This window comes from Populus trichocarpa, chromosome 4 (genome assembly GCF_000002775.5).
Source record: "Populus trichocarpa isolate Nisqually-1 chromosome 4, P.trichocarpa_v4.1, whole genome shotgun sequence".
Classification (NCBI taxonomy): domain Eukaryota; kingdom Viridiplantae; phylum Streptophyta; class Magnoliopsida; order Malpighiales; family Salicaceae; genus Populus; species Populus trichocarpa.
In genome coordinates, this window is record NC_037288.2 from 21,016,390 (window position 1) to 21,043,251 (window position 26,862).

At 33.3% G+C, this 26,862-nt stretch overlaps 4 protein-coding genes and 1 non-coding gene across 6 annotated transcripts; 3 read left to right on the plus strand and 2 right to left on the minus strand.

The window, feature by feature from the left end:
• The first annotated feature begins 365 nt into the window (after window positions 1-365).
• LOC18098085 (F-box protein At2g27310) lies at window positions 366-3,325 on the plus strand. Its single transcript, XM_052452501.1, has 2 exons — window positions 366-1,451; window positions 2,295-3,325. Exons 1-2 carry the CDS (start codon window positions 427-429, stop codon window positions 2,296-2,298), a joined length of 1,029 nt encoding a protein of 342 aa, XP_052308461.1. The 5' UTR covers window positions 366-426; the 3' UTR covers window positions 2,299-3,325.
• LOC18098086 (photosystem I subunit O) lies at window positions 3,187-4,714 on the plus strand. Its single transcript, XM_006384710.3, has 4 exons — window positions 3,187-3,339; window positions 3,445-3,517; window positions 3,619-3,798; window positions 4,510-4,714. Exons 1-4 carry the CDS (start codon window positions 3,234-3,236, stop codon window positions 4,604-4,606), a joined length of 456 nt encoding a protein of 151 aa, XP_006384772.1. The 5' UTR covers window positions 3,187-3,233; the 3' UTR covers window positions 4,607-4,714.
• Window positions 4,147-4,218, minus strand: TRNAQ-CUG (transfer RNA glutamine (anticodon CUG)). Its single transcript has one exon. It is a non-coding gene; the product is annotated as a tRNA-Gln (tRNA).
• Window positions 4,715-11,846: 7,132 nt separating the features above from the next.
• Window positions 11,847-15,786, plus strand: LOC18098087 (uncharacterized protein At5g41620). Of its 2 annotated transcripts, none has more exons than XM_052452299.1 (4): window positions 11,847-12,951; window positions 13,047-13,169; window positions 13,711-15,094; window positions 15,173-15,366. In XM_052452299.1, exons 1-4 carry the CDS (start codon window positions 12,544-12,546, stop codon window positions 15,220-15,222), a joined length of 1,965 nt encoding a protein of 654 aa, XP_052308259.1. In that variant the 5' UTR covers window positions 11,847-12,543; the 3' UTR covers window positions 15,223-15,366. The 2 variants fall into 2 exon arrangements, with proteins under 2 accessions (XP_052308259.1, XP_052308260.1); XM_052452300.1 differs by lacking the exon at window positions 15,173-15,366 and adding an exon at window positions 15,608-15,786 and having other exon boundaries at window positions 11,849-12,951.
• Window positions 15,787-15,923: 137 nt separating this feature from the next.
• Window positions 15,924-19,464, minus strand: LOC18098088 (bifunctional nitrilase/nitrile hydratase NIT4A). Its single transcript, XM_006384712.3, has 5 exons — window positions 19,090-19,464; window positions 18,822-19,001; window positions 18,392-18,685; window positions 17,301-17,582; window positions 15,924-16,387 (listed from the first exon to the last, which is right to left on the minus strand). Exons 1-5 carry the CDS (start codon window positions 19,313-19,315, stop codon window positions 16,236-16,238), a joined length of 1,134 nt encoding a protein of 377 aa, XP_006384774.1. The 5' UTR covers window positions 19,316-19,464; the 3' UTR covers window positions 15,924-16,235.
• Between the last annotated feature and the right edge of the window lie 7,398 nt (window positions 19,465-26,862).

Genomic DNA, 26,862 nt, shown 5'->3' on the forward strand with positions numbered 1-26,862 from the left:
GATTGAATCTTCGATAAATCATCCATATTAGAAACCAATGTATTTTAAAATAATTAATTTTTTAAAATAAAATCTAAATGTTTTCTATTGAATTTTCAATAAATCATCCATATTAGGAACTAATGTGTATTTTAAAATAATTTTTTTTCTTACAACATTCCGTAAAACATGAATTTTATCATAACTTAGCCAAATAATTTATGTTCTTATAATATATATTATAAGAAAATCGTTACATTAAAAAATTTAAACTAGGAAGTCTAGCAGAACATTCCTATAAAATATTATAAGAAAATCCAGTTTTGACTTTTCAACTACTCTATCCCCTATAAAACCCCCCCACCCCCTCCCCCCACTTTGTCCCTACTCAAAGTCTCAAACCTCCGCTTTTGAAAATCACCAAAGGAAACGTCATCGTAAGCATCAATGGTTGCTCTCTCCACACCACCACCGCAACAACCATCATCAACTACCACACAAGATGGAACCATCTCTACTCTCCACCCCGACATCCTCCAGACTCATATTCTCACCCTCCTAGACGGCCCAACCCTGGCTGCTACAGCCTGTGCATCATCAGAATTATATGCTCTCTCTACAGAAGATAAACTCTGGCGAAATATCTGCACTTCCTCTTGGCCATCCATTAATGATCCAACTGTCAGTAGCATCATCTCCACCTTCTCTTCCGGGCACCGGTCATTTTTCTCAGACTCATACCCTCTCCTCCACCACCACCATCACAGCTCATCGTTTCTGACAACAAGCACTGAATATCTTGTCTCGGCAGTTGATATTTATTACAAGGATGTTGCTATTTTCTCAAAAGTTGAAAAGAATGAGACTTTGACTGATTGGTTCAAGTGCTCTCCCTTCAGGGTCGACATGCTCGAGCCCAAAGAGTTTGTGCAGACATTGATACAATATCAAACAGGTGAAAAAGACTCGTTTGTGAAGCAACTTGAAGAAAATATGACGTTAAGTTGGATTTTGATTGATCCAAAAAGAAGAAGGGCTATGAATTTGTCAAGTGGGAGGCCAGTGTCAGTGCAGAGGCACTGGCTAACTGGGGAAGTGGTGGTGAAGTTTGCCACCATAATGGCCGGAGATGGAGGGGAGAAGGAGTTTGTGGAGTGTGGAGTGATGGTTTGTTGTGGGAAGAAGGAAGGAGGGGAGATGGAGGTGAGAGAGATAAGTATGGGAATGGAGGACATGGAAGGGAGGAACTTGACCGGGAAGGAGAGTTTGGTAGTAATTCAAGAAGCAATGGAGAGAGGGGAGAGGAGGAAAGGGAAATGTGGGACGGAAGGGAAAGGAAGGTATGAGGAATTTGTAGAGAGGAAGAGGGAGAGGAAAGCAAGGAAGCAGAAGATGGAAAAGGTTTTGGACATGGTTTGCATTGTTACTGGGATCACCATTTTTGTGTCTTCTTGGTCCTTCATTTTGTTCAGGTAACAAGAAAGAGGTGAAGGGAATCAGGGAGTGTTGACTATTTAGTAGAATTTATTCATTCATTAATTATATTTGAAAGATAGAGGAAGAAAGATCATTAAAGGCATATCTGTTGAATTATCAATTGGATTGATTCAAAATCACTTCAAATTAATCAATGGAGTTGTAATTGTTTGGTTTTTGACGTTGTATATCTTCATCTATAATAGCTTGTAAATTCCCATCTCATCTGTCTTATGGTGACGGCCAATTCACGCAGCATGCTAAAGCTGAAACAATAATAAATTAATATAAATATATATATATATATATCCCATTTATTTTTGTGGTTGGGACTGCGTCGTTTTGTCCTGAGTCCTGACCACAATTTTAAACCCGTTTGGTTACTTGCAATATGTTGTGATTTTGCATGGGATCTCAGAGCAAACTACGGTCCGAACCTTGGGTCTAGAAAAAGCTATGAATTGTTGCTTTACACGTTGTCTGAAGAGATGAGAAAACTACAGTTGTAAATCCACTATTAGCTTTACCAAAATAAACTTCTTGAGTTTAGCAAATACAATAATCTTCTTCCAGCAATCTCCGACTTTTAGTTATTTTAAACCAAATATTTTTTTATTTAACACTGTTTTCAACCATAATTTTAATTAAATATATATTTTAATCATTTTTTTATTTAAAAATGGTTCTTCTTTATTTATTTTTTTCAAAATTGCAATCGCAAAATATGTCTATATATATATAAAACACAACTAGCTGCTAGCTCTACTGTTATCTTCTTTCTTTCTTTCTTTTTTAATTTCATTTTACAATGTCCTAAATATTTATATATGAACAAACAGCTAGTAAATGGCAGAAGAAAGGACAAAGGAACACCGGCAAGAAGCCGGCCAGTAAATTACAGCAGCTGGCCTGTGAATCTCGAGTAGCTGTGCCGGCATTTGTTCCTCCAAAATTTTCATGCCTTCTTGGCCAGCTCTTTTGGAGTCTCTGTGATTTTCTTTCCCCCCTTCCTTTTAATGATTCGGTTGCCAGCTAAAAATGAGAAATTTGCTTTCATATTTTTTATTTCACTCTTAATTTCTCCTGATGGATTAATAAAGAAAGTTAATGTTTATCAAACTAAGGTATAAACAGTCCTTGAATGCATAATTATAAGATCAGCATCTGGTATAAGTTTTGGATTATTTATTAAGTAAATTAACCCTAGTTAACCTCAATCTTTTTAAACCCCAAAACAACATCATTTTAAAAATAAAATCAGTTTTTTTTTTTTTATCATTATCCGGCTAGATTATAAGTTAACACATCAAGATTAACCCGCCAAGCCTAATCAATTCTTATAATCAATAATTAATGGTGGTCAGACCGACATGAATTTAAAATCTGGGCCAGTACTCTGTCCAAAACCTTTCAAAACTGGGTCTAGGTGGACCTCGTTTCTTCTACGTAGCACTCGTCTATTGCCCAATCTCAATCTGGGCAAAATTCATAGCAGAAAGAGCAGCCCATCTTCACCATTCCACAAGTTTAGAGCTTGTGGATAGCATTTTCTTCAGTGTCCATTATCAAATCAAACCAAATCTAACCCCACGCTATCCAGGCAGCTCCTACGTGGCATAATCCCATTGATCCCTGGCACTTCCATGCAATCTTTCTCTTCCACAAAAATCTCCATCTCATACAAAATACAATCCTCTAATCCCATCGATCATCATCACCACCATTGTTCATTTTTGGTACAGTCAATCCTTCCATAGCAACTTAACTACCAAGCAAATATGGCAGCAACATTTGCTAGCCCATCAGCTGTTGTAGGGTTAGGCAGTGGCTCACTTTCATCCCCTTCTCGCATTTCTTCACCCAAGAAAATCTGCCTTAGCTCAGGTGCTTGCTAAATGAAAGTAGAGTAATTTACTTCTCATCCCTCCTAGCTAAGAAAATGGGATTTTTTAATCTTATATTTTAGCTTATATCATGGTTGAATTTCAGGGTTTGTGAAATCTCCGGTTACAGCTAGAAACCCTCTGGGGCTAGCAGGCACTGGTGGAGGAAAGTTCATGTGGTAAGTGTAGAAAGTAATTGATTTGATTTGGGAGATGATCACGCAATTATCTTTGTAATGATGGATTAATTGTTGGTTAATTGGTTTTTCTTCTATGATAGCTTTCAGGGGGATTGGCTGCGCAAAGACCTGAACGTGATAGGGTTTGGATTGATAGGGTGGCTAGCACCATCAAGCGTACCGGCAATTGGTGGCAAGAGCCTGACTGGGCTCTTCTTCGAGAGCATCGGGACTGAGCTTGCTCACTTCCCCACCCCTCCTCCGCTCACTTCTCAGTTTTGGTAGGTCCACCATGATCCATCTAGCCTCATTAAGATATATTTTCTAATTAATTGAGAAGCATAGATTATAATTATCACAGAGGGTTTGTTAGGAGCCTAGTTATAAGAGCATCTCGTCCGGTCAACTCAGTTATTTGTCTACTCGGAACGAAACCTGGCTTGGACGAGATCAACGGAAAAACTTGTTTATATAAAAAAAAAAATCAAAGCTTATATTTACTGAACTCTTCAACATGGACCTTAGACCAGATGGATCTCTGATTTGTTCTTACATCTATGATTAGGAGTAATAAATTAAAAATTGGATATAAGGATGTTCTAAAATAAAAAAAAAAGAAATTGACAAAAAGGTCCCACCGAGATTTGAACTCGGGTTACTGGATTCAGAGTCCAATGTCCTGACCACTAGACCATGGGACCGCTGTTGACAAGGTCATCGAAACAATATTTTTATACAACTTTATACACTGTTTTAATCAGTCTAGATGGGCTTTTCATATAATCATTCAGGGTTTGAATTCTAAAACGATTGCGAGGAGTTTTTTTTTTGTGTGAATACATTCTACTTAAAATATGATTAGTGAATACTGGTTTTGATGCAAGAAAGCTTGTTTAAAGATATATTTAAAAAGAATTAACTCATCAATTTTGTCCCATAAAGAGTTCTAAAATTGTGATGCAATGGGTTAATTTGAACCTCTAATTGAGCAGGTTATGGTTGGTGACCTGGCACCTAGGGCTATTCATTTGCCTTACATTTGGGCAAATTGGCTTCAAGGGGAGGACTGAGGACTACTTCCAAAAGTAACAATCTGCCTGCTTTTATTTGTAATCCATGTATGATATTTATCTTCACCTCACCTTCTTTTTATCATTTGGATCTATTTATTTAAAATATGTATTTATTTTTAATCCATCCTCTTGATCCGTAACCCGATTTTATCCGGGTTAACTCGCTATCAACTTCTAGATTGTGTTTTATAACTTTGAATTAAAGGTTTAAAAGTTGGGTTTGGGGGGTGATTCCCATTTTTTGTTGCTTGCACCGTTGGGGTAAAATGCTATGATGTAAAAATGCATTAAGCCAAGGAAAATACCTCCACTGGAAAATTAAACGATGCTCTTCCAAGTTCCTCGAGCCTTGAAAATGCTTAATTAAATAAAATAATTAACTATATATACAAGTGGTATTGTTCTTGCCCAATTATAACGTGCATGGAAACGGACTAATTAACAATGATAGATTGCTCTTTTTCTTTGAGAACATGCCAGTAATCTTGCTATACGTACCTTATATAGATTAAAAAAAAAAGTCAATCTTGACGTGCCTTGAACAAGTAATTTTGTAAAAACAAATGTCTAATTTACACATTAAACGGGGGGAAATGTAAAAAAAATGGTGAAAAAATATTCATAGCTAGGTTGAAATGAAAGTGTCAACTCTCAAACAGTTTTTTTACTGATTCTTTCCCCAATTGTTCCTCAATTAGGTGCTTATGATACAATTCCCTACATGACCATGTCATTTATCAAAAAAATAATATATAATTTTTATTAAATCCATGATCAAATATGAATGAAAAGACTTAATTGAGAGTTTTTTTAAGTTTATAAGATGAAATTGATATGAAAGATTATTTGATGGGAAATTAAAACTGACGAAACATCGTAAATCCATTGGTCAAGAAGGGGATTTTCTATGTTTTTTTTTTTTAGGTTTTCTCCTTATTTGTTTACATGGGGAAGAATTGAAATACTACAATATTTGAGGCAAGGATGTTACGTGAAGATTTGGATACCTTAATTATGATTAGTGACCCTTAATTATGATTAGTGACCCTTGTAGAAGAATAACAAAAATATAAGAATATAATTGGCGTGCAAGCTAGTCCGGACACCCACATTAAACTAAAAAAAAATATAAGAATATAACTCGCCATATCGAAGTTATTTAAAATAAGAATAGATCGCATTCATTTTATTTAATTAATTTCAACAATAATGTGGCATGTGCTGGTGTGTGGATTTATACCATGATCACATGCGATGATACTCTTGATAATAGCTAAATATGTACAAGATAGATTACTTAAATCAAGAAGACAAAAGGGTCATGATCTCCCACCTAAAATAATGAGAGATGGACAAAAAATATAATAAATAAATTGATGATAAGTTATATATATTAGTAAGTTTTGGCATGCTTGGTTTAGTTAGAAAGGTGGACCGTTATTTACTAACTCTATGACACTCATCCCCTATTTAATCCCCTATTTAATATATTTTTTTCTGATAGTTTGAAAGAGAGTGGATGCTTTGAAAGGATATATTATTATTATTATGCTTTAATATTTCAATAATTAAATCGGTCCATGACTTTATACTTGTAATGCATTCAATTTTATTTGACTTTAAAGTTATATTCACATGTCATCAAATTAATTCACTGCAGCACTGGATTTAATAACACTGTCAGAAACACGACTGGCCAATATAAAAAATATAATTAGCATGTTTTGGCCTGTAGTTTTTTTTTTTTATTATTATTATTATTAAAATGTTGTTACTGTCTTAACAGGTACATTGGTCATCTGCTTCCTTCCAGAATGATTTAGTTGGAGAATTTTCTCACCCACATAATAAATCTCTAGATAATAATAATAATAATAATAAATCTCTAGATAATAATAATAATAATAATAATAAATCTGTAGATGATCAATTGCTGACCCTGAGAACATTCTCTCCTCCTTCTTTTGACTAAAAAAAGGCTTTCTCTTATTCTTCATTTTTTTAAAGTCCTTAATGATGCAGCAATCATTACATTAATAAAATCATGATGATTCCCTCAATGACAAGTGGATTTTGCATATATTACAATTAACTCCTTCAAATATCATGAAATAACAATAACCATCTAAAAGTTTAGAGATGTTGAAGAAGGCCCCTTGTGTAGCAAGATTGTGCTTGATATTTTAAATTTCCTCTTTACTATAAGGGGATGATTTTAAAAATCTGAGGACATTTTAATCTCTAATACTACTATTTCCAAAATCCAAACCCAAAAGCTTTGCTATAGAATACATCATCGTGTCTTATAGGTTAGTCCAATGATTTATCAATTAATGACCTGATTTATATTATGTATTATATCGAATCGGATCGAGAATGGTTCTGGATGATCCAATCAAAACTCGGTATAATTTTTTTAAAATGATATCATTTTAATTTTTAAAAAAATTTAAAATAATATCATTTTAGATTAATAAAATAACATGAATTAACACTTCTAACTCATGACACTATTGCACAAAATGTAGCACCAAATGAACAATAACACTCCTGCATTTTGATAAACAACAACAATAATGACAATTATAATAAATGATTGATGTAGTCAGTTACGAGGAAGAAATCCAAAGACCACCACCATCAATATTCTATTCCATGAGTGATGATGCATTAGCTAATTAATTATAGGTATTTGTTTGTTATCATGATAATAATTATTTTTAAAAATATTTATGGTTGTTTGGTATTGTGGCTGCGGGTGAGGTTCACCCGCAATCACAGTTTTTGTTGTTTGGTTATAAGCAAAAGCAATAGTGTTTTTGGTAGGACCCACCCTTTATGAGGGTGTGCCGCAGGTTTACTTGTGCTGAGATTTTACCCATGAACAGTGGAGCATGCCTCCACTATTTCGGCCGGACCGGTCCGATTCAAAATTAAAAATGCATTGAACCGGTCCGACCCAACAAAATAAAAAATATATTTTTTTTATTTTTAATTGTATTTTATTCGAAAAACTGGTGTTAAACATTATTCAATAACACTACATAAATTAGACGGAGATCGCTTGATGACATAGCATTTGCAAAATTTGATCGCAATCCCAATTTTGTTCCTGATTATATTTTACTTGTTGTTGCACTCTTAAGAAATTTATGAAAATTATAGTCCTTGTCGGATGTATTTCATACGTGATGGAATTGTAGATAGTTTAATGGAACAATAAAAAATATTTTATATAAAGTATTATTTATTTCATGATGTAATAACAAAAGTTAAATCTACAATATTTAAATTAAAAATTATAAATATTAATATATATTTTTTAAAATTATTTTATAACCTTAATTTCAAAAGTATTATTAACCAAACACATTAAATTATTTTTTATTCAATTTTAATTTCAACTACAGTTTTAACCAAACATATATTTTTCCAAACCAAATTAAAATAAAAATAATTTTTTAAATTATAATTATAATAGTTATCGCAATATCAGAGACACCCGAACTGTGTCGATAATTATTGTTGCTAAAAAGATGGTGTCGATTTAATGCCACTGGCATTGTCAGTCAAGTAGGACGTCTACCCTAACAAGGGGACAGAAGGTGTGGTGGCCCTCAATCGGACAGCTTCTGTGTGTCCTCTTGTCCCAGACCTTGAGAGCCGTTGGAGGGCCCCCACGTCCCTGCCCTTGGATTCATACCAAGTCATCACACTGATTTTTTTGCTTCCTTGACCGCCCATAGGATGACACTGCCTTTACACAGATCTATCCCTGTCCGTTCGAATGAATTCTCCTCTGGAAAGAATTTCGTGTTTGTAAAAACGAGATGCATACAATTAAAAATATTCAATAATATTTATCTGAGCATAAAAGTATAAATATTTTTTAATCCGATTGACTTTCATATTTAAATTTAATTATTAATAGCTTTTTTTACATTTATCTAGAATAATTTGTATAATTTATTCAATATTAATTTGAATAATTGTATTGCATATATACAATGTTTTTTTTTTTATATAAAGGGTTACATATTTTATTTGATAAAAACTGGTGGTGTAAATCTTTATTGACTTTCATATTATTCTTTGTTTCCAACAGAAGCAAAGAATAATATAGGTGGAGATTGGAGACCTCTTATCTCCATCCCTTGCACACACACACATATATAACTTTCACCATTTCACCTCACTTGAATCCATTTGTGTAAAACTCGATTCGGTTCAGGGTTCGGGTCATCAGGGAGGGCTGGTTAATTTTTTTTAAAAAAAATATTATAACAAAATTATTTTGATAAAAAAAATCAATGTAGTCAAGTTTTAATCAAGTCAGGTTTAAGTTGATCGGATCAGTAGGTTAACCTGAATTTTTAACTAGATTAACCCAATTTTGTTCTTCTTATATTTTTTTCAACCCGAACCAATTCATGTTCTAGATTGATTCACCAAGCTAATTCAGATTTTACAACTAAACTTGTATCACACCAATAATAGTGTTAATGATTATATTATTATTATTATTATTATTATTATTAACAATATACTATAACATATGGGGAGTGCTATAACAATGAATAGTACTTTCCTCGCATGTTTTGGTGTGGCCTTAAAAATATATTTGCCTGTGTTTTTTTTTTTTTTTGATTTTTTTTCAATTGATGTTTTTATTTAATATTATCCTTTAATATTAAATTTATTTTTTATTGAGTTGTCTCACTCTCATGACACAGATCGCAAGTTTGGCAAGTTAACCCGATTAGCTAGGGTTTTTTTCTCTTCATTTAGCTTTTTCCCCCAATTTCATCCTTTAATACCAGATTAATTGTAAATTATACTTCATGATTTATTTTATTTGCTTTTTATTAGGTTAATCCGGTCTCATGACCCATGAATAATGCTTAATGAGTTAGCTCGAGTTGACTTAGATTGTTTTTTGTGTTTTTTTTTAATTGAGAATTTTTTAAATTTTATCATTTAATATTGGTTCGGTTGAAAATTAAGTTTCATAATCTATTTTGATTTATTTTCTATGAGGATATCTTGATCTCGTAATCAGGGTCACGGGTTTTGGTTTTTTAACCTTGGTTAAATCAAGTCGTTTTTTTTTTCTTCTAAGAGGTTATCTCAGTCTCATACCCTTCAATATTAGATTTGTTTTTTATTGGGTTATCTCTGTCTCATGACCTGGATTACAGGTTTAACAAATTAATCTAGCTGACTCAGTTTTTTTTAATTAATTTTTTTTCAATTTCATCATTTAATATTGTGTTTAATTAAGAATTAGGTTTCATAATTTATTTTGGCTTGATTTTTATGAGGTTATCCATGTCTCATGACCTGAAAATAGTGCTTAACGGGTTAATCCATATTGACTTGACTCATTTTTAGTTTCATAATTTTTTTTCCCTCTTCATATGATTATTTCAATCTCATAATCAGAGTTGTGGATTTGAAAAGTTAATCCGGTCTAAATGATGATGTTTTTTTTTCTTCTTTCTATGATATTATCTTGGTCTTATAACTTAGATGATGAGCTTGATAGATTGACTTAGGTTGTTTTTATGTTATTTTTTAGTTGATTTCTTTTTTTCGTCTCATCCTTGAACATTGGACTGATTGAAAATTGAATTTCATAATTTATTTTGATTTTCTTTCTATGAGATTATCTTGATCTTATGACTCGAGTTACGAGCTTAACATGTTAATTCACGTCGTTTTTTAGGTGTTTTTTTAACTGATTTGTTTTTTCAATTTCATCATTTAATATTAAGTTGATTTAAAATTAGGCTTTTATAATTCGTTTTGATATGTTTTAGGTTATTATAATAATCAACCCAAGTCAATCTAATATCTTGAATTTTTTTAGTTAAATTATGTTTTAATTAGTTATCCATATTATTTTTCATCAGTAAAATCAACCATTATATAAAATTAACTTTTTCATAGTTTAATTTTTTCACCAAAAAAAAATTATATCTGAAATATCTGATTTTTTTTTATATATTAAAAAAACTTTAGCCAATCCGTATGACATGATGTAGTAGATAAGTAAAGCAGTAGGGACAGAATCGGGACCCTAGACTTCACTGCGAGCGAACGGGTCTTTTCCCACCGAAACCGACCCTCTGATATCTTTCTTTGATCACAAAGATCTTGACTGACAATGGACTGATGATAGATGTACTGGCACTGATTAAACGGCCTCTGAAATTACCACTCTTGTACCTTCCCCCTTTTTTCTCATATTTGCATAGAAGCCCCTTGCTTCTTCTTTTTTCCAATTTCTGTCCACTCAACGTGACATGTTAGGGCTATGCTGTGGGATTCAAAGACAAGCTTGTATCCTATCACGTGTTTGTCCATGGCCACGAAGAAAATGTCAAAGGCCATGATCGTCTTATGATTTTGCTAGCTTCTTAGATCTTTAAGCTGAGGCATTGAGGGTTAATTATGCAATTAACATCTTTCTTCATGTATATTTTTTCCCTTTTTTTTTTTTTTGTGTATATACATTTTGTTTTTATGTTTTATTTTTTTATGTTTTAAATAATTTTTTTGGATATTTTCGAATCGTTTTGATGAGTTGATGTAAAATAAAATTTTAAAAATAAAAAATTATTTTAATTCATTTCCAAACGACTAACAATTTAAAAAGCAATTGTCACCACACTCCCAAACATCCCTGATTTTTTTTTTATTTTTTATTTAACTATCCATGTTCCAATTCCATGCACGAAAGATGAACAATCAATAATTTCACGCCACATTCAATTAATCTATGGGAAAATATTATATATATATATATAAAAATCACATGTTATTGAAACAAATAAAAATACAAGTGGCCCATAATTCCCTTTGTAGTCTCGTGATAAAAGTTTTCCTTTTAATGGTACTTGAAGAAGTTCTTTAACCTCCTCCTTTCCTCAAAGAAAACAATAGAGCAGTCGAACATGAATAACTTTAATTTGGTGTGTGAAGATTTATAAATTCATCACCTAATCACAAAATATTAAGTAAAATATATCCATTAATTAAATTAATCCTTCGAATTGTTTCAAACTCCAATCAATTTGGTCAAACCAATCTAATATCATGACATTCATTTGAGCTTGATTAGAGTCCTAAATTTATGATTAGATTTCAAGGTATATATTCAAAAAAAGAAAAAGAAAAAGAAAAAGAACATTCCAATACAAATAACGAGGGAGACGAGATAAATTCGAATGAACATGGTCAAGATCACGACCGTCCATTTACAGATGCACGTCCCTGATTCACTACAAGAAACGCTCACGTGTACGCCACGTCGTCTTCTTGTCCTCGTTTATCAACCAAGACAAGACAGCAACGCTAACGACACATTTAAGTGTTTAACCTCTCTGTCTTTGCCTTTTGTTTCCCTCTCAAGATCTATGAATCAAAGCTCACTAAATTTTCCTTCTAACATCCCATTTCTTGACAGTTTGTCCACACCCCCACCCCCACCCTCCTTTCTCCCTTTTTAGGTTCTTGAATCTTTGATTTCCCACTTTTTCTTTCTTTTTTTTGTGTGTTCTTTGAGGAATTCAAGGTGGTTGTAAGTTTGGACTTACCAAAAAGAGTGAACAAAGAGATGATGAGGGGTCACTCTTATCAACTTTAACCTTCAAATCTCTAAAATCTTTTTAAGATTTTGAAATCTTGTAAGTAGTAGTATAATTCTTGAATTTTGTGCCACCATTAACCCAGCTAGCAAGATACTTGGCACTTATGCATGTATTTTGCCTCATAAATGTGCTAGAATCTCTCATCGAAGCTACAAATCTTGCAAATCTTTAAAAATCCCTGGAAAACATTCCTTGATGCTGGTAATTATGTGGTTCCAATCCTGAGAGCACTAAAACAAGGCTATTTAGTAAGAATTTTATAAGACATTTTGCTGGATTGTTAGGATTATGATATAGTTTCATGGAGGCAAAAAGCAGAGAGCAGCAGCAGTGTAAGATAAGAAAGAGAGGGAACTCATCGTCTTCATCGTCTTCTTTAGTCAAAAAGTACAGATTCAAGAGAGCTATTCTTGTTGGAAAGAGAGGTGGGTCTAGTACTCCTGTTCCAATCTGGATGACAAGCTCAAAATCTCCAACTTTGGCAGAGCCAAATGCTGAATCCACCAAGTGCACACCACATCAAAATGGAAGCAAAGCCAAAGAAGTCTCAGTTTCTGCAAGAAAATTAGCTGCCACTTTGTGGGAGATCAATGGAATACCTTCACCAAGAGTTAAAAAGGATTTGGAAGACAAGAACGAGGTTAGAAGCAGAGAAAAGGTGGCAAGGTTGCCACACTTGTCAGATCCATCTTACACTCCTTTTTCAGAGGTGAAAACATATTTAAATTTCTTTTCCTTTTTCGGGATTTCATATATCCATGTGAATTTTACTCTCAACTAAAAAAAATGGGTTATGCCATGCAGAGGATGGAGCGATCTAGAGGCCATAGTCATAGGAGAAGAACATCAGTTGTTACAAAGACACTTCAGCTTACTGATTATCATCTTGGAGGTCTGGATTCTGTTGGCAATTCCAGTTTGATGGAGGTACATGAAAACTTTTTTTGATGTCATTTTCAAATAATTTTCCATGTTCTCAAAAGCATATACAAGATTAGGATGGTCCATATTTTAAAATTGGTGCTTGAAAAATGTCACTCAAATTGACTCTACAGACACCAAATTTAATGCAGCTTTCAGCATTATTCTTAGAAAGAAAACAACAAAGTACCTTCAGCATTGTTATCTCCAGGAAATAATAATAATAATAATAACAGCCATTAAAGACATCAAAATTTTGAATTCTTCTACCTGTTCAAAAAGAAAATCTTTACAGGATTTTGGATTGACACAATTGCGTCTCAGAATCAGGACCAAACATTTTCCGCTGTCTCTCAAAGGGCCCAATGTTGCATAGTAATATTGCATTTTTTTTTTCATGTTTTTCTTTTCTTTGTACTCTCTGAATCATCAATGGATGCTTGGTTTGAGAATTTGTGAGAAAATAAGGATCTGCTAGTTTGTCTCAGTTGTTTTACAGGGATAATTTATATGAGGGAAATAACCGATCCAACTTCTCAAAATGCAGATTGAAAGTCATCCGAAAGGCCGGTCTCGTACAATTGAAATTAAGACCTGTTTGAAGGATGTTAGTAATGGGCTGACCACCTCCAAGGAGCTCTTGAAAGTTTTGAATCATGTTTGCGGTCTTGAGGAGAAGCACTCATCAGGCTTGTCTCTTGTCTCCGCCCTTCGGATTGAGCTTGATAGAGCCTGCATTTCGGTCAATCAATTGATAAGAGAACAGCGATCAAACCGCAGTGAGATTGAGTACCTTGTTAAGCATTTTGAGGAAGAGAAGGCAGCTTGGAAGAGCAAGGAGCGAGATAGGATTCGCAGTGCTATAGCATGCATTGCAGAAGAGCTTGAAATTGAGAGGAAATTAAGAAGACAAACAGAGAGATTGAATAAGAAGCTTGGGAAAGAGTTGGCCGATACAAAGGAATCTCTGTCAAAGGCAATGAAAGAGCTAGAGACTGAAAAAAGGGCGAAAGAGATATTAGAGCAAGTTTGTGATGAGCTGGCTAGAGGTATAGGGGACGACAGAGCTGAGGTTGAAGAAATGAAAAAAGAATCTGCGAAGGTGAGAGATGAGGTGGAGAAAGAAAGGGAAATGCTTCAGCTTGCTGATGTATTGCGTGAAGAAAGAGTCCAGATGAAGCTCTCTGAGGCTAAGTACCATTTCGAGGAGAAAAATGCAGCGGTGGAGAGGTTAAGAAATGAGCTCGAGACCTACTTGAGAGAAAAAGTAGGTGAAAAAGATGGTGATGGCTCTCCAAATTATGACAGGATTAAAGAGCTTGAAGCTTACTTAGAGGAAATCCAATTCGGATCGTGTCAACAGGCCGAGAGAGAAGAAAATAAAGGGGGCGCAACAGGAAATGGAGAAGTTCATGACGGAGATGATTCAGCGGATAGTGATCTTCATTCAATTGAATTAAACATGGACAATAACAGCAAGAGCTACAAATGGTGTTACGCTTCCGAGGACAATTCGAAGTGGTTTTCAGGAGGTAAAGATTTCAAGGGAAGGAAGTCGATCTCCGATAATATTCAATGGGGAAACATTTGCCTGCAAAGAAGAAATTCCAATGGTATTGATGGTCTTGGCCGTGACTTGATCAGTGAAAATCAGGCAAGACCAGATATGCCCGATCAGGAAAGGGTAGCCGAGCTTGGTTTCAATTCTCAAGCACAAGGTTATGAAGATGAAATTAGGAAATATAGGTCAGTGAGGACTCTCAAAGACCACATATTATCTGGCCCTAAAAGATCACCAATACGAAACTTTGCTAGTCCTACGCGGCTGTGGGGGCAATCCTTGCCTTTTCAAGAGTCTGGCAGTGTAGTTTCGGATGGTTCACCTGTGATACAAGGGAATAATTTGAAGCCCAGGATAGCAGGAACAGGAGGTAATTGTCGAACTTCAACAAGCTCCAGACATTAAACATTCTAAATTATTATTATTATTATATTTTCCCTTTTTGCAGAAATGCAGTGCTTGCATTTTCTTCTAAAATTTCAAGCCTTCCCGCAGTAAATACAAATCATATACAAGCTATAGGGATCTGAGATCACTTGTCAACCAGTACTTATGTATTCTTATTATTCTGCTTGCGTGGAATACCATTCATGATCTACAACAAGCATATCATATTTATATATGAAAAGCGATTGCTCAGAAGATTAGTCCATGCAAATGGAACGCAAAAATCATGTTTCGAACATTTTTTGATATATTAAGTTCTCTCTGATGAGAAAATCAAGGGAAGAGATTGACTTAGCAGATGTATTCAGGAAACGAAGCGTGGAAGTATTTCCTTATCTGCCATCCTAGACAATTTTCTATTGAAACGTTGAGAAATTTTAATAAAAATCATTTGCCTTTTTGGTTGAATAATGACATCTAACTGAACCTCTGTCAGGTTAACATGGAGACAGCCAACTTTGACTATAATTATTGAACTTCATAATGTTTGAGATGAGGTCAGTCTGCAGTAGATCGTGTAGTATTCAGAGACCATTAACATATTCATATGAATTTCTTGGTACTCGGAACATGTTTGGTAAATTTTCTGATACCAAGGTCAGTACTGTTCTGGCTCCCTACAGCATAGTTTTTTTTTTTTACCACCACATGCAAATTGACTCTTTCAAGCTAGGCCCCTGTATTGATGAGTGAAGACTCAAGGTTGAAATAGTTGGAGGAGCCCATAAGTTCAATCCCGATAGTCCCAGGTATCAAACAAAAAGGAATTTACTTATGCAAACTTAGCTTCAGCATACATACCTCAGAAAAAACTAGTCCAAATCGAAGTCTTGGAGGAAGAGTTTATAGACCATCTATGACTCTAAGCTGCAGCACTTTAACAGCCATAAGAACGCAACACACTTTTCCACGAGAGGCTTGTGGATAGAAGAATGTACAACAGGAAACATACACCTGACCTTTGTGATGATCATGGTGTCAGAACCAGCACCTATCCATTTATTAGTGACGAGGATGCTCCGTTTTTCGTGTTGAGCAGTATTAGCTTGAAAGTGAGAGCATGGCTATTTACGAGAGGCTTCAGTTTTTGCTGATTCTGATGTGAACATAACTGCATTTGTTGGATGGTCCCTCACAGTCAAGCTGAGAACTTCAGGTCTTGAGTAATGTCCAACCACATCAAAGTCAAATTTTGCCCTAGCTATTTCTCCAAGATCTGGTCATGATTTTGATAATTATCAATATCAGAATTCTTCTCGAAAATAAGAACACAACTAAAGCAATCCACTTTCAAGGGATGCCCTTAATAGTAACCGATCATAAAACATTTACAGTTTGTTACACAACCGATATTGACAAATGAAGAACAGGGAGAATTTCTCTGACCCATCAGAACATACTTTTTGTGAGTGAGTTGAAGTTTAAGCATTAACTTTTTCACAGTCAACTATGATTAAGCCAGATCAGGTAGTGATAGACACTTCAAGCCCTAACAGTTGAAATTTGCATGATTTCCCTTTAGCATGTATTCTGTCTGTCCCAAATGTTTTCCACACCTTTCATCGTGCACTTTATTCTTTTAAATTTAAAAAATCACTCTTTTTAACATCATTACCGACCTTTCTAAAGTTAAACAAAATTAGCGTTCCAAGATTGCAAGAATTCAAACAATTTATGGTGAAGCCATGAAACGATCAGTCAGGTTCCCATGCAAGGTAATAATATTGGAAGGGAATAAAATGTGGATGAATGGAGTAATAACTACTAAGTGTTGTTTGTAAGCACTTTGGCACTATTCATGACATAACTCAAAATAGAGGATGCCTTTTTTTCTTTTTTTTTCCCTCTCTCTCTTAATGCTTTAGTGTGCTCTCAACCAAATATATCATTCATGCAGAGATTCGAGAAGAGATTGCTAATGTCTGTTTCCAGTGTCTCCTTAATGTATTCGGAAACCAACCATCATAGCTACTTAGACTCAATTTCTCTAACATCTTCACTTATATTTGATTTGTATATTCTCCTTAGAAAATAACAGAAACTACTCTCTTTGGCAAGCATTAGTAAGAATGAAGTTTGATGGCATATAGAAGCATAAAAGCTTAAGATGGAAGTGACAATTTACATACCTAGATCTGCAGAAATCAGTGCCTCCCCATCATAATTGGGTCCAGCCAAAACAGTTCCCAATGGTGATATAATAACACTGCCTCCAGCACAGACAACAGAATCGGGTGTGAGGTCTTCTTCCACGCCCAAAAAGACATACTCTGGGGGAGGTGGGTAATCCTTCCTCCGGCAAAACTGGTTGGCAGATAGTACAAAACATCCTCCCTCAAGAGCAATGTGGGTCATCGTTGCTTGCCAAGTATCCCTGGAATCAGCTGTTGGTGCACAATATATTTCAATACCTACAACATAAAAAAGTATCACGAGTTAATGAAAAGGTACAGAAGATGCAGTCAAAATAGAGAATTTAAAACATAAAGCACACAGCAATCTGATTCAGCCAAACAATAACGAGAAATATATCATATTGATACTAGTTATAGTCAAGCAATGTAAATAACTTTCCATGACCTTCAATCACTACAACGAAAAAATATGACTTCATATCACTTAACAGCTCATGTCTAAACAGAATGAGGATATACAAACTCCACTAGAGTATTCAAATTGACATTGACAATTCTAGAACATGAAGATTACATGTTGCTGTGAGCAAACTACTATTGCAACTATGGGAATGAGCAGCCTGATACTATTAAACTCCAAAATGCGATATCAAGCACAGGCATGGACATAGAAGATGAACTACTTAGCTAAACGTTCAATAAAATCTCAACAAACGCATAAATGCACAGAAAAAGAGATGTTGGCAATGATCTATGCATTCAACTCTATCCTAGCACAACTCTGAATCAGCTCTTTTAATTGAGCTGATCTTGCAAAGTAAGCAGTGAATAAAACTCAAAGCTCGGATCAAAATTGGAACACGGCACAGACTAAACACAGGAAGACACAAAAACACACACCCATTATGGATCAGCCACTCAAGCACACATCCACACAGGCATTCATCTGTTGTCCAGCTAAAACTGTCATCCTGAGAGGGCCACCCAAGAGTGAATGTACTAATGCAGGAAAGATTCTCACCCATGCATGAATTGTAGGACTAGAAGTGCAGTTACTCTTAGAGAGAACTATCAGAATAACTCACCTTTACCATACATTGCAGTCCTTAGGAGTGGCATTCTATTTTCCCAACAGATAGCGGCACCAATTTTCCCAATCGGAGTCCCAAAAACCGGAATCGTTGATCCATCTCCAAAACCCCATACTATACGCTCCACCGCCGTCGGCATAACTTTCCTATGCTTCCCCATGTAATGACCTTGAGAATCAAAAAACAACACGGTACAGTAGAGTGTATATCCCTCCCTCTCAATCACACCCATCACCAAATACACCTTATACTTCCCAGCCATTGCAGCCAAACGGTCAACTTCTGGACCTATATTTTACATAAATCACCAATAACCACTTAATTAATCAAAAACCAAACCCTTAATCAATCAACTAGCAAACCCTTAATCATTCAACAAAATAAATTCATAAAAGGAAAAACTTTTAGTCTTATTCTTACATACCAGGAACATCAATGGCTGAAGCATGATACTTTCTGAAATCCTCTCTACCTTTAGCTGTACGACTACCAATGGTAGCACCAAAACTTGATCCTCTAGGATAACCACCAATAAATGCTTCAGGAAACACAACCAATTGAGACCCATATCCAGCTGCTTCAGCCAGAAATCTCTCAGCCTTATCTTTACACAAACAAGAATCAGAACTTAGAACATGACAACTAACAAAAGAAATCTTCCTTTTCTTCTGGGGCATAAAGAATCGAAGTACCTAGAGTGGCAGGAGTGTCATAGAAGACAGTGGAGGCTTGGATAACAGTGGCACGGACAGTCGTTGCTGAAGAATCGGAACACATGTCTACTTCTGCAAAAAGTGGGGTTTCTGATGGTGGGGCAGGGACAAGAGCCATGTTGTTGGTCTGTGTGGAGAGCGCTGTTGGGTCTGCTGCTGTACTTGTTGTATGAAGTGATGATGAAACTGGTACAGTTGCTTGCATGACTCTTCTATCTCGCTTCTGTTAGGTACAAGAGAGTTCTGGATTGATCAAGCTTCTTGTTAGGGATGGCGAATGCCGAGTTTCTTTATATTAATGTATATATTGACTTCAGGTTTTCATTGCAGCTCTAAAGACAAAATTATTGTGGATTGTTATACTAAAATTTATCTGAGTATGATCGTAATTAAAAAAATTACGAGAATGCTTTAATATTTTTCATATTACTTTTTCTATTTTTTATTTAAAAAACTGTTGGCTATGCTCCATATATCCTAGTGTGTGTGTGGTTGGCACCAACGACATTAAAAAAACACGTGAAACGTCTTTTAATAATTAAATCTAGCCATACACTCTCTAGATAGATAAGCAGACATGCTCTCTTCCATATGATACGGTACATGTAAAGATATTATGGTTGGATTATCGTTGATGATCAATTGTTTGTGTTTTTTTTCTTTTCTCTCATGACAACTAAAATGTACAATTGTTATCTGTTTGTTTGTTGTTTGCTTGGGTCTGGCAATCAAACTAGACTCCAGCTACTTGAGTTTGGGTATCATGCTAGACCCAAGGTCCTTGGGTCTGACAACAATACCAGACCTAAGAGCCTTGGGTCTGACAACCATATTTGATGTCAGATCCGAGCGCGGGCTGACAATCATGTTTAGTGTCAGGCTAAGGCGTAGGGGTCTGGCATGACCACCAGTCCCAGGCGCGGGTCTGGCATGACCTCTAGACCTGGGCTCTTGGGTTTGGCTTGACCACTAGACTCAAAGAACTTAAAATATTCTCTATACTTTAATATTTTTTTATATTTAAAAAATAATATTGACCCATTGCGAAATGCGAGCAAATACAGAGAGAGAGATTTGAGTAGGTTTTTTAATCGAATTTATCAATATTTATATTTCACTTTTTTTTTCATTTTTCTTCTTTCTTTTTGCAAAACTTTATATTATCCATTGATTTTCTACAAAATCTTTATTTTGGAAGTTTTGTGACCACAAAAGTTTTGATTGGAAGGATGAAGTGTTCTTGGCTCTTATTAAAATCAACGCAAATTAAAAAATGAGTAAATTATAGTTAGGTCCCCGTTTTTATAATTTTCAAGTTAGTCCTTTTAGCTTTAAAAATCATAAATTAATCCCTTCTAAAGTTGACCGTTGATTATTTTTCTAAAACACCGTTTTCAAACGCAGAAACGAGATTGCAATGTATTAAGAAGTTTGATTTTAAAGATAATTTTATAAATTAAAAAAACAGAAGTATTAATTATTTATATTTACGATATATATTGGTTTTCAATATTATGATCCACTGTAAAACTTTTATGATGATATTTTTAGAATTCCCTTCTGATAGTACATGTTTCTTTCTTTTTTATATATGCTAGTTTTTTTTATGTGTTTTTGTAGCTAAGAGATTTTTTTAAGTGCGAATCAAAAAGTTTATGTATATTTGTAATCAAACAAATTGAAAACTATGTGAGTTGATAATTTATTTTTAGAAAAACATTAACGCTAACTAAAAATAAAATCAGAAAAATTAATAGACAAATATAGATCAAGATATTTAATCTTACAAGACATGATATTTACTCGGTTGTTTTTTCTAAATCTTCTTAATCAAAATAATTTTTTTTATCCAATCAAATGATAATAGAAAAAAACATACAGATTAAATTGTTTGAATAAGATAAAAGGAAAAAATATTATGCAAGACTACACATATTAAAAAAATTATATGATTTTTTATTTTAAAAAATAAAGTACTTCTATACAAAAGATTAAAAAATCACAGATGAGTGATATTAATTAATAAATAAATTTAAAAATTGTTTTTTTAAAAAAAGATATTAAAAAAGGTATCAATAAAAAAAAGAAATTAAAAAAATAATAATCTTGGTGTTGTGGCTTAACTTGTCAAATTTATGATCTAGATTAAGGACTCGAACAAGTTAAATAATATTTTTTTATCTTAAATTTATATAAATATAAAGAGGGCAAAAAAAAAGGTAAAAAAATAACAGTAATTTAAAAGAGATTTTATAAACAAAATAAAATAAAAGAAAAGTGTTAATCTATATATAAATAAAAAAAATCTTGGTTAGGGCCCACGCACATGGGCCCTTTTTTTATGTTGTCGTCTGCATCATTTTTTTGAGAAAAAAAAATCAGGTACATCATCATCTGCTGCGGCAAAAAACATATGGCCTATTTTTTCCAGAATTTAGTTATTGTGGTGGTTAAAAAATCAAGCTAGATGGTTCTTTGTCTCGAAAACCTATTTTCAACTATTTTTTAATCCAAAACACTCAAAAAACACCATAAAAACGATAATAAACCTTTTCACAGCCTCTAAAATCCCAGAAAAGTCTTAAAATCAGCAATCAATCCAAAACAAAAAATCTTTCTAATCTCAGATTTGTGTTTTAGAAAATTTCAAGGTAAAAAAATCACATAATATGAATTCTCCTCATCAAATGGAATCATTTGAAGAAAAAAAAAAGATGAATCGTTTTGGTGGCCTAAATCACAAAATCATCAATCAACCAAGAACAAAAAATCTTTTTGATCTTAGATTTGTGTTTTAGAAAATTTCAAGGTAAAAAAAATCACATAATATGAATTCTCCTCATCAAATGGAACCATTTGAAGAAAAAAAAAAGATGAACCGTTTTGGTGGCCTAAATCGACTTCAACAATATTTTCTCCCTTTACACCGGAATCCGACAACCTCTATCTCTCTCCTCTCTCAAGTTAGAGACTAAAGAATAACAAAAATAAACTTTTATACCAAAATAAAATTAATAAAATACTGAGGTATGAAGCATTTATAGTTTTTAAAATATGAGGACTAAGTTAAACTTTATGTAATCATCACTTATTTATAGCGTCTTTTCTATTTTGATTCTAAATTTTTTATTTTTCACTCTTGGCCAATACATTTTATTCAATTTCCCTTGAAATTGACCCAAAAGGATGCAATCACAAATAAAAAACATTTGAGAATCAAATTAAAAAATATAAAAATTACAGAGTCCATCCATAATAATATACTAATATCGACAAGAGCAACAGAGGAACACAACAGCTGTTCAAGGAGAAAGTATAATTTAGAAAACAATCTGCAGATAATTTCCGACATGGCAAAAAAAAGTGAGTAGGAATTAAATAAGATTCAAAACACTTAATTTATTTTGATAATTAACTCTTTAATCACGAGATGTTTCATGCATGGTTACTTTTTTTTATCCCATTTCCGATAGAAGATCTCTTCTGTGATATATCTGGGCACATAACTGTTCCCATAGTTTCTCTGTGCCCTAAAATAAATCCCATCATCCCTCACTAGCCAAATGATTTCTCTCGTGCCGGTCAATCCCTGTAGGTTAAAGTTTTTATTCTTCTCATGATTATCTGCAGACCAGAACACGTCGAAAGAAGCATAACTCTTTCTGTCCTTGGACATGGAGCACCAAAACAATGTAGTTGCCCAGTAGAAGTTCTCTACGAAACGAAACACGAACCGGTCCTTGCTCTGAACATGGTGGGGGCCAAGATCATCATCTTTAGACTTGCAGTGCACAAACAACCTCTTGTTGTGGCTCAATTGATTGACGATATTTACTTTCCACCCCATCTTTTCAGTCCACAGGTCCCAAGCTGCGGAGGAGGGAGTCAAGGCATTTGCCAGGAGAAGAAACAACATTATTGTATATTTGATATCCATTGTTTAAACCCTTCTTTTTATTCCTAAATTTATTCCCCTGCCTGGTGTCTCAAAGCACTCTCAATATATATATATATATATATAGTAATTAATGGCGTTACTTCGGTCATGCAATAAATATTATTAATTCTCATTTCCGGGTTCCTTTGGAAAATAATTAAAGCTTACTTCTCTCTCTTAGCGACATTAATTAATTTCTAGATAATATCAATTTATGATCTCAAAAATGATAGCGGGTTGATTAGATTTAATAGAATATTTTTATAGCGTATTGATATTATATCACGAAAAACTCTTTTGAAACCCATTTTTCTTTGCTTCTCTTTTATGCTTTAAGATTTCAAGAGTTTCTTGACTTTTTTTTTTAAATTGTCATGATGGTATTTTTTAATTTTCTTGTCGTAGATTTGAAGAAAAAATTACTTTAAGATTTGAAGCTCTGAAGCACTTCAAACTAAATCTATATTTTTTATTTATTGTGGTAGACATGCAAACCTAAATGGGATCTAAAGATATATTCATTTTACAGTTAATTAATTTTCCTTTCCTTATTCTCCAACACGCCACCAAGTTCAAAAAACTTCCTGCTGTGAATTTTACATCTAATTGTGATAGTTGTGAGAAAGATTACAAGGTTTTTTACACGTTGAAACTCTTTAATATCGATTAAAGCAACAGAGAAACTCTCAATTTTTCAACTTTTATTCATCAAAGTTAATCAAGAAGATATTTACATAATTTGAAATAGACAAAAGAAATTAAAGAATATTATTTTACTAAATGTGGTAACTAAATAAAAATAATTTTCCGTAAGGAAAAAAAGATAAAATCCTTAAGTTATTGGTAATTCCTCAACAAAAGCATTTCCTAATTAAATAAAGTTCAACCTCATACAAAATATTTACAATTAAATAAATATATATTATAAATTAATGAATTAAATAATTAAACAAAAAATCAAGAGATTTACGTCCTGCATCACTTGTTTGTCCGATCAATGTACATATCATATATTTATTATTTCTTTCTTATTCGATTCTAATCAAAACCAATTAGTTAATTAGATGTAGTAAAATATATTTATTATTAATAAAATCTTTTTTCATCTTTAATATTTATTTATATTTGATTAATGAATCTAGAGTAAATATAAAGTTCATGAAAAAAAAACTTTGCAAAGAAAATTATAAAGTTATTATAATTATAAGATTCATATTGCATAAAAGCATTGTTCCTAAATATTTCTGATCAATATTATTCAATTAAGATTAGATATTAATTAGACTTGTTGAGACCAATGCATTTTATATTTTTTTCTTTTATAAAAGGAAATAATCGCTCTCATAAACTTGACGTATATATGAGGGAGACCTGAAACTAATATACAGGTACTTGTCATATAATATGTACACTGAACTTAACCGCAAGAGAATCTCATATGGAGAGATCATATATATCTATGGAAAGACTCTCATGATAGTTGTGTAAGTGATTTTTAGACTTTAGATCACTAAGTTATCTTATATAGTGAGTGTTATGCTTTGATCTTGACTACACGTTATCATAATCAGGGGTAACAAATGAGCAGATATTGGGTATAACATAAACTATATAAAGATATTTGAGTAATCAAGAGAGGATTCATCATCCTAGGTGAATTAGAGAAAATGTCTAATTTGTTCTCAAATAGTATTGATTATGAAATCCTTGGCTAAGGTAGAATGTCTTTTGAAAAAAATTTTAAAATCTTATTCAAATAATCACTGACTATTATGTTGAGAACTAAAATGATTTAACAAAGTAGACATACTCCATGCTATAATATTTAAACCGAAACATTCATGATGAAGGGATAGTAATTACACTGAAAAATCAGTCACTAAAAGGTTAAGTCAAACTACTTTTGACTTTCCTAATATATGGGATCATAACAGATTGCTAAATATTGTTCTTGATCTTCAAATATAACAATCAATTATTGAATTGACAATAAATTAAAATTTTAAATTTATTTAATCTTATATTATTTAGAATTATGATTTATATTTGGGTCAACTTATTAGGAAATCTAATGGGTCACACACATAATAACCATTGATAAAAAATTAAAATGAAATGATTAATTAAGTGTGACTTGATTGTCAATAAATTTTAGAAATTGAGGACTAGAATGTAATTAATAAAGAAGATTACAATTCTAGACCTAGAAAAAACAAGTAAGGACTTGATTGATTTTTTTTAAATCATCCTAAAATAATATATATGATATTATTTAAAAGGCAAATTGATATTTTGTTATTTATATGGTTTTTTTAGGTTTTCCTATGAATAAGATGTTATGCCTAACAATCTCTCTCTTAAAAGGGTTTAGTAGATTTTTCACTGGTGGTTCATATGGATTGTCGTTAGAGACTGGACACTTAGACGACTTATGGTTTGCGACAACCCATTCTTGAAGCAAATATTCAATGTAAAAAAAAGTATATGATCTTTAGATAATCTTTCCATAAATCCTAAACAACTCTAAATCTGTCTAACGAGATCCTCAAGACTCTGAAAAAATTTAAATTTATTATTTTCACTGCATGTAAGTGTTTTGAGAAACCTAATACAAACCCCTTCCAAATAATTTTGACAAGATAATTTCTATAAACTCCTTGCATCTTAAGAAATTACTTTCGAACCAATTCGCCAATAAAAATAATCACTCTTGTACTAATTCACCCCATTTATAACGCACCAAAATAGGACCTAAAATAGGTTATCTCTATTCTTTTGAAATCCAAAAGAAAAAAAGATGTAGTTAGAATGCATGGAATTAATTTCTGACGTGGGGAAGAGTTTATGAAGGGAATAAGATTAAAAGGTAGTACTTATTTAATTTGAAAATTAACTCCATAATTATGAGCCGTATGGTTATCATTTTTTATCCCATTTTTTGTACAAAAAGACCTTCACGGGAGGTTTGGAGAATATACAACTGAAAAAACAAGCTTCTCGTCTCTTCAAATAAATCCCATCATCTCTTGCTACCCGGATGACGTTACTGCCTACGGTATCCTTCTCTAGGTCAATGTCCTGATTCTCTCTGCGTAGAAATCCAGGCCAGAAGACGGTGAAAGTAGCATCGATTTTCCTGTCCCGGGACATATAGCACTTAAATATTGTTGCCCCGAGGAAGTTTTCCATGAAACTAAACTTGAATTCAGCCTTATACTTGAGATTGTGATGGCCAAGATTGTCATTATAAGATACGCAATGCAAATACAACACCTTGTTGTGGCTCAATTCGTTGACAATATGCACAGTCCACTTGAAGGGATTCCATATTTTGAAAGCTACAGAGGGGCTGACGGCGATTGCCAGAACATGAAAGAATAATATTGCATGTTTTTTTAACCATCTAGTAGGTGGTCCAGTGGTAAGAGCTTGGAATTAAAGGGTTTGCTCTCCCTGTTATCTCAGGTTCGAGCCTTATGGTTGCTAATATGATGACCACTAGAGGCTTACATGATCGTTAACTTCAGGGCCTGTAGGATTAGTCGAGGTGTGTGCAAGTTGGCTCGGACACCCACGTTAATAATAATAAAAAAATATATTGCATGTTTGGTATGGAGGGAACTCATTGTTTCAGCACATTAAATTATTATTTTTTTCTTTTTATACCTCAAAGAAAATGATAAATCAGGCATGCATTATACTTGGAAGCATCGTTACAATAATCAATGGCATTTCGGTTTCCCAAAAAAAAAAAATTATCAATTCTCTTTCCATTTTTTGGAGCCATTTTTAAACTCTAGATAATATCAGTTTAT

Excerpts from the sequence above, each read along its gene's own strand:
- LOC18098085 (XM_052452501.1), top strand. The coding sequence starts at position 427 with ATGGTTGCTCTCTCCACACCACCACCGCAACAACCATCATCAACTACC.
- LOC18098086 (XM_006384710.3), top strand. The coding sequence starts at position 3,234 with ATGGCAGCAACATTTGCTAGCCCATCAGCTGTTGTAGGGTTAGGCAGT. Across the intron at positions 3,518-3,618 it reads GGTGGAGGAAAGTTCATGTG|CTTTCAGGGGGATTGGCTGC; the intron begins GTAAGTGTAGAA and ends CTTCTATGATAG. Across the intron at positions 3,799-4,509 it reads CCGCTCACTTCTCAGTTTTG|GTTATGGTTGGTGACCTGGC; the intron begins GTAGGTCCACCA and ends CTAATTGAGCAG.
- LOC18098087 (XM_052452299.1), top strand. The coding sequence starts at position 12,544 with ATGGAGGCAAAAAGCAGAGAGCAGCAGCAGTGTAAGATAAGAAAGAGA. Across the intron at positions 12,952-13,046 it reads CTTACACTCCTTTTTCAGAG|AGGATGGAGCGATCTAGAGG; the intron begins GTGAAAACATAT and ends TATGCCATGCAG. Across the intron at positions 15,095-15,172 it reads CAGGATAGCAGGAACAGGAG|AAATGCAGTGCTTGCATTTT; the intron begins GTAATTGTCGAA and ends CCCTTTTTGCAG.
- LOC18098088 (XM_006384712.3), bottom strand. The coding sequence starts at position 19,315 with ATGCAAGCAACTGTACCAGTTTCATCATCACTTCATACAACAAGTACA. Across the intron at positions 19,002-19,089 it reads TGACACTCCTGCCACTCTAG|ATAAGGCTGAGAGATTTCTG; the intron begins GTACTTCGATTC and ends GTTTGTGTAAAG. Across the intron at positions 17,583-18,391 it reads GACTGCAATGTATGGTAAAG|GTATTGAAATATATTGTGCA; the intron begins GTGAGTTATTCT and ends TTTATGTTGTAG.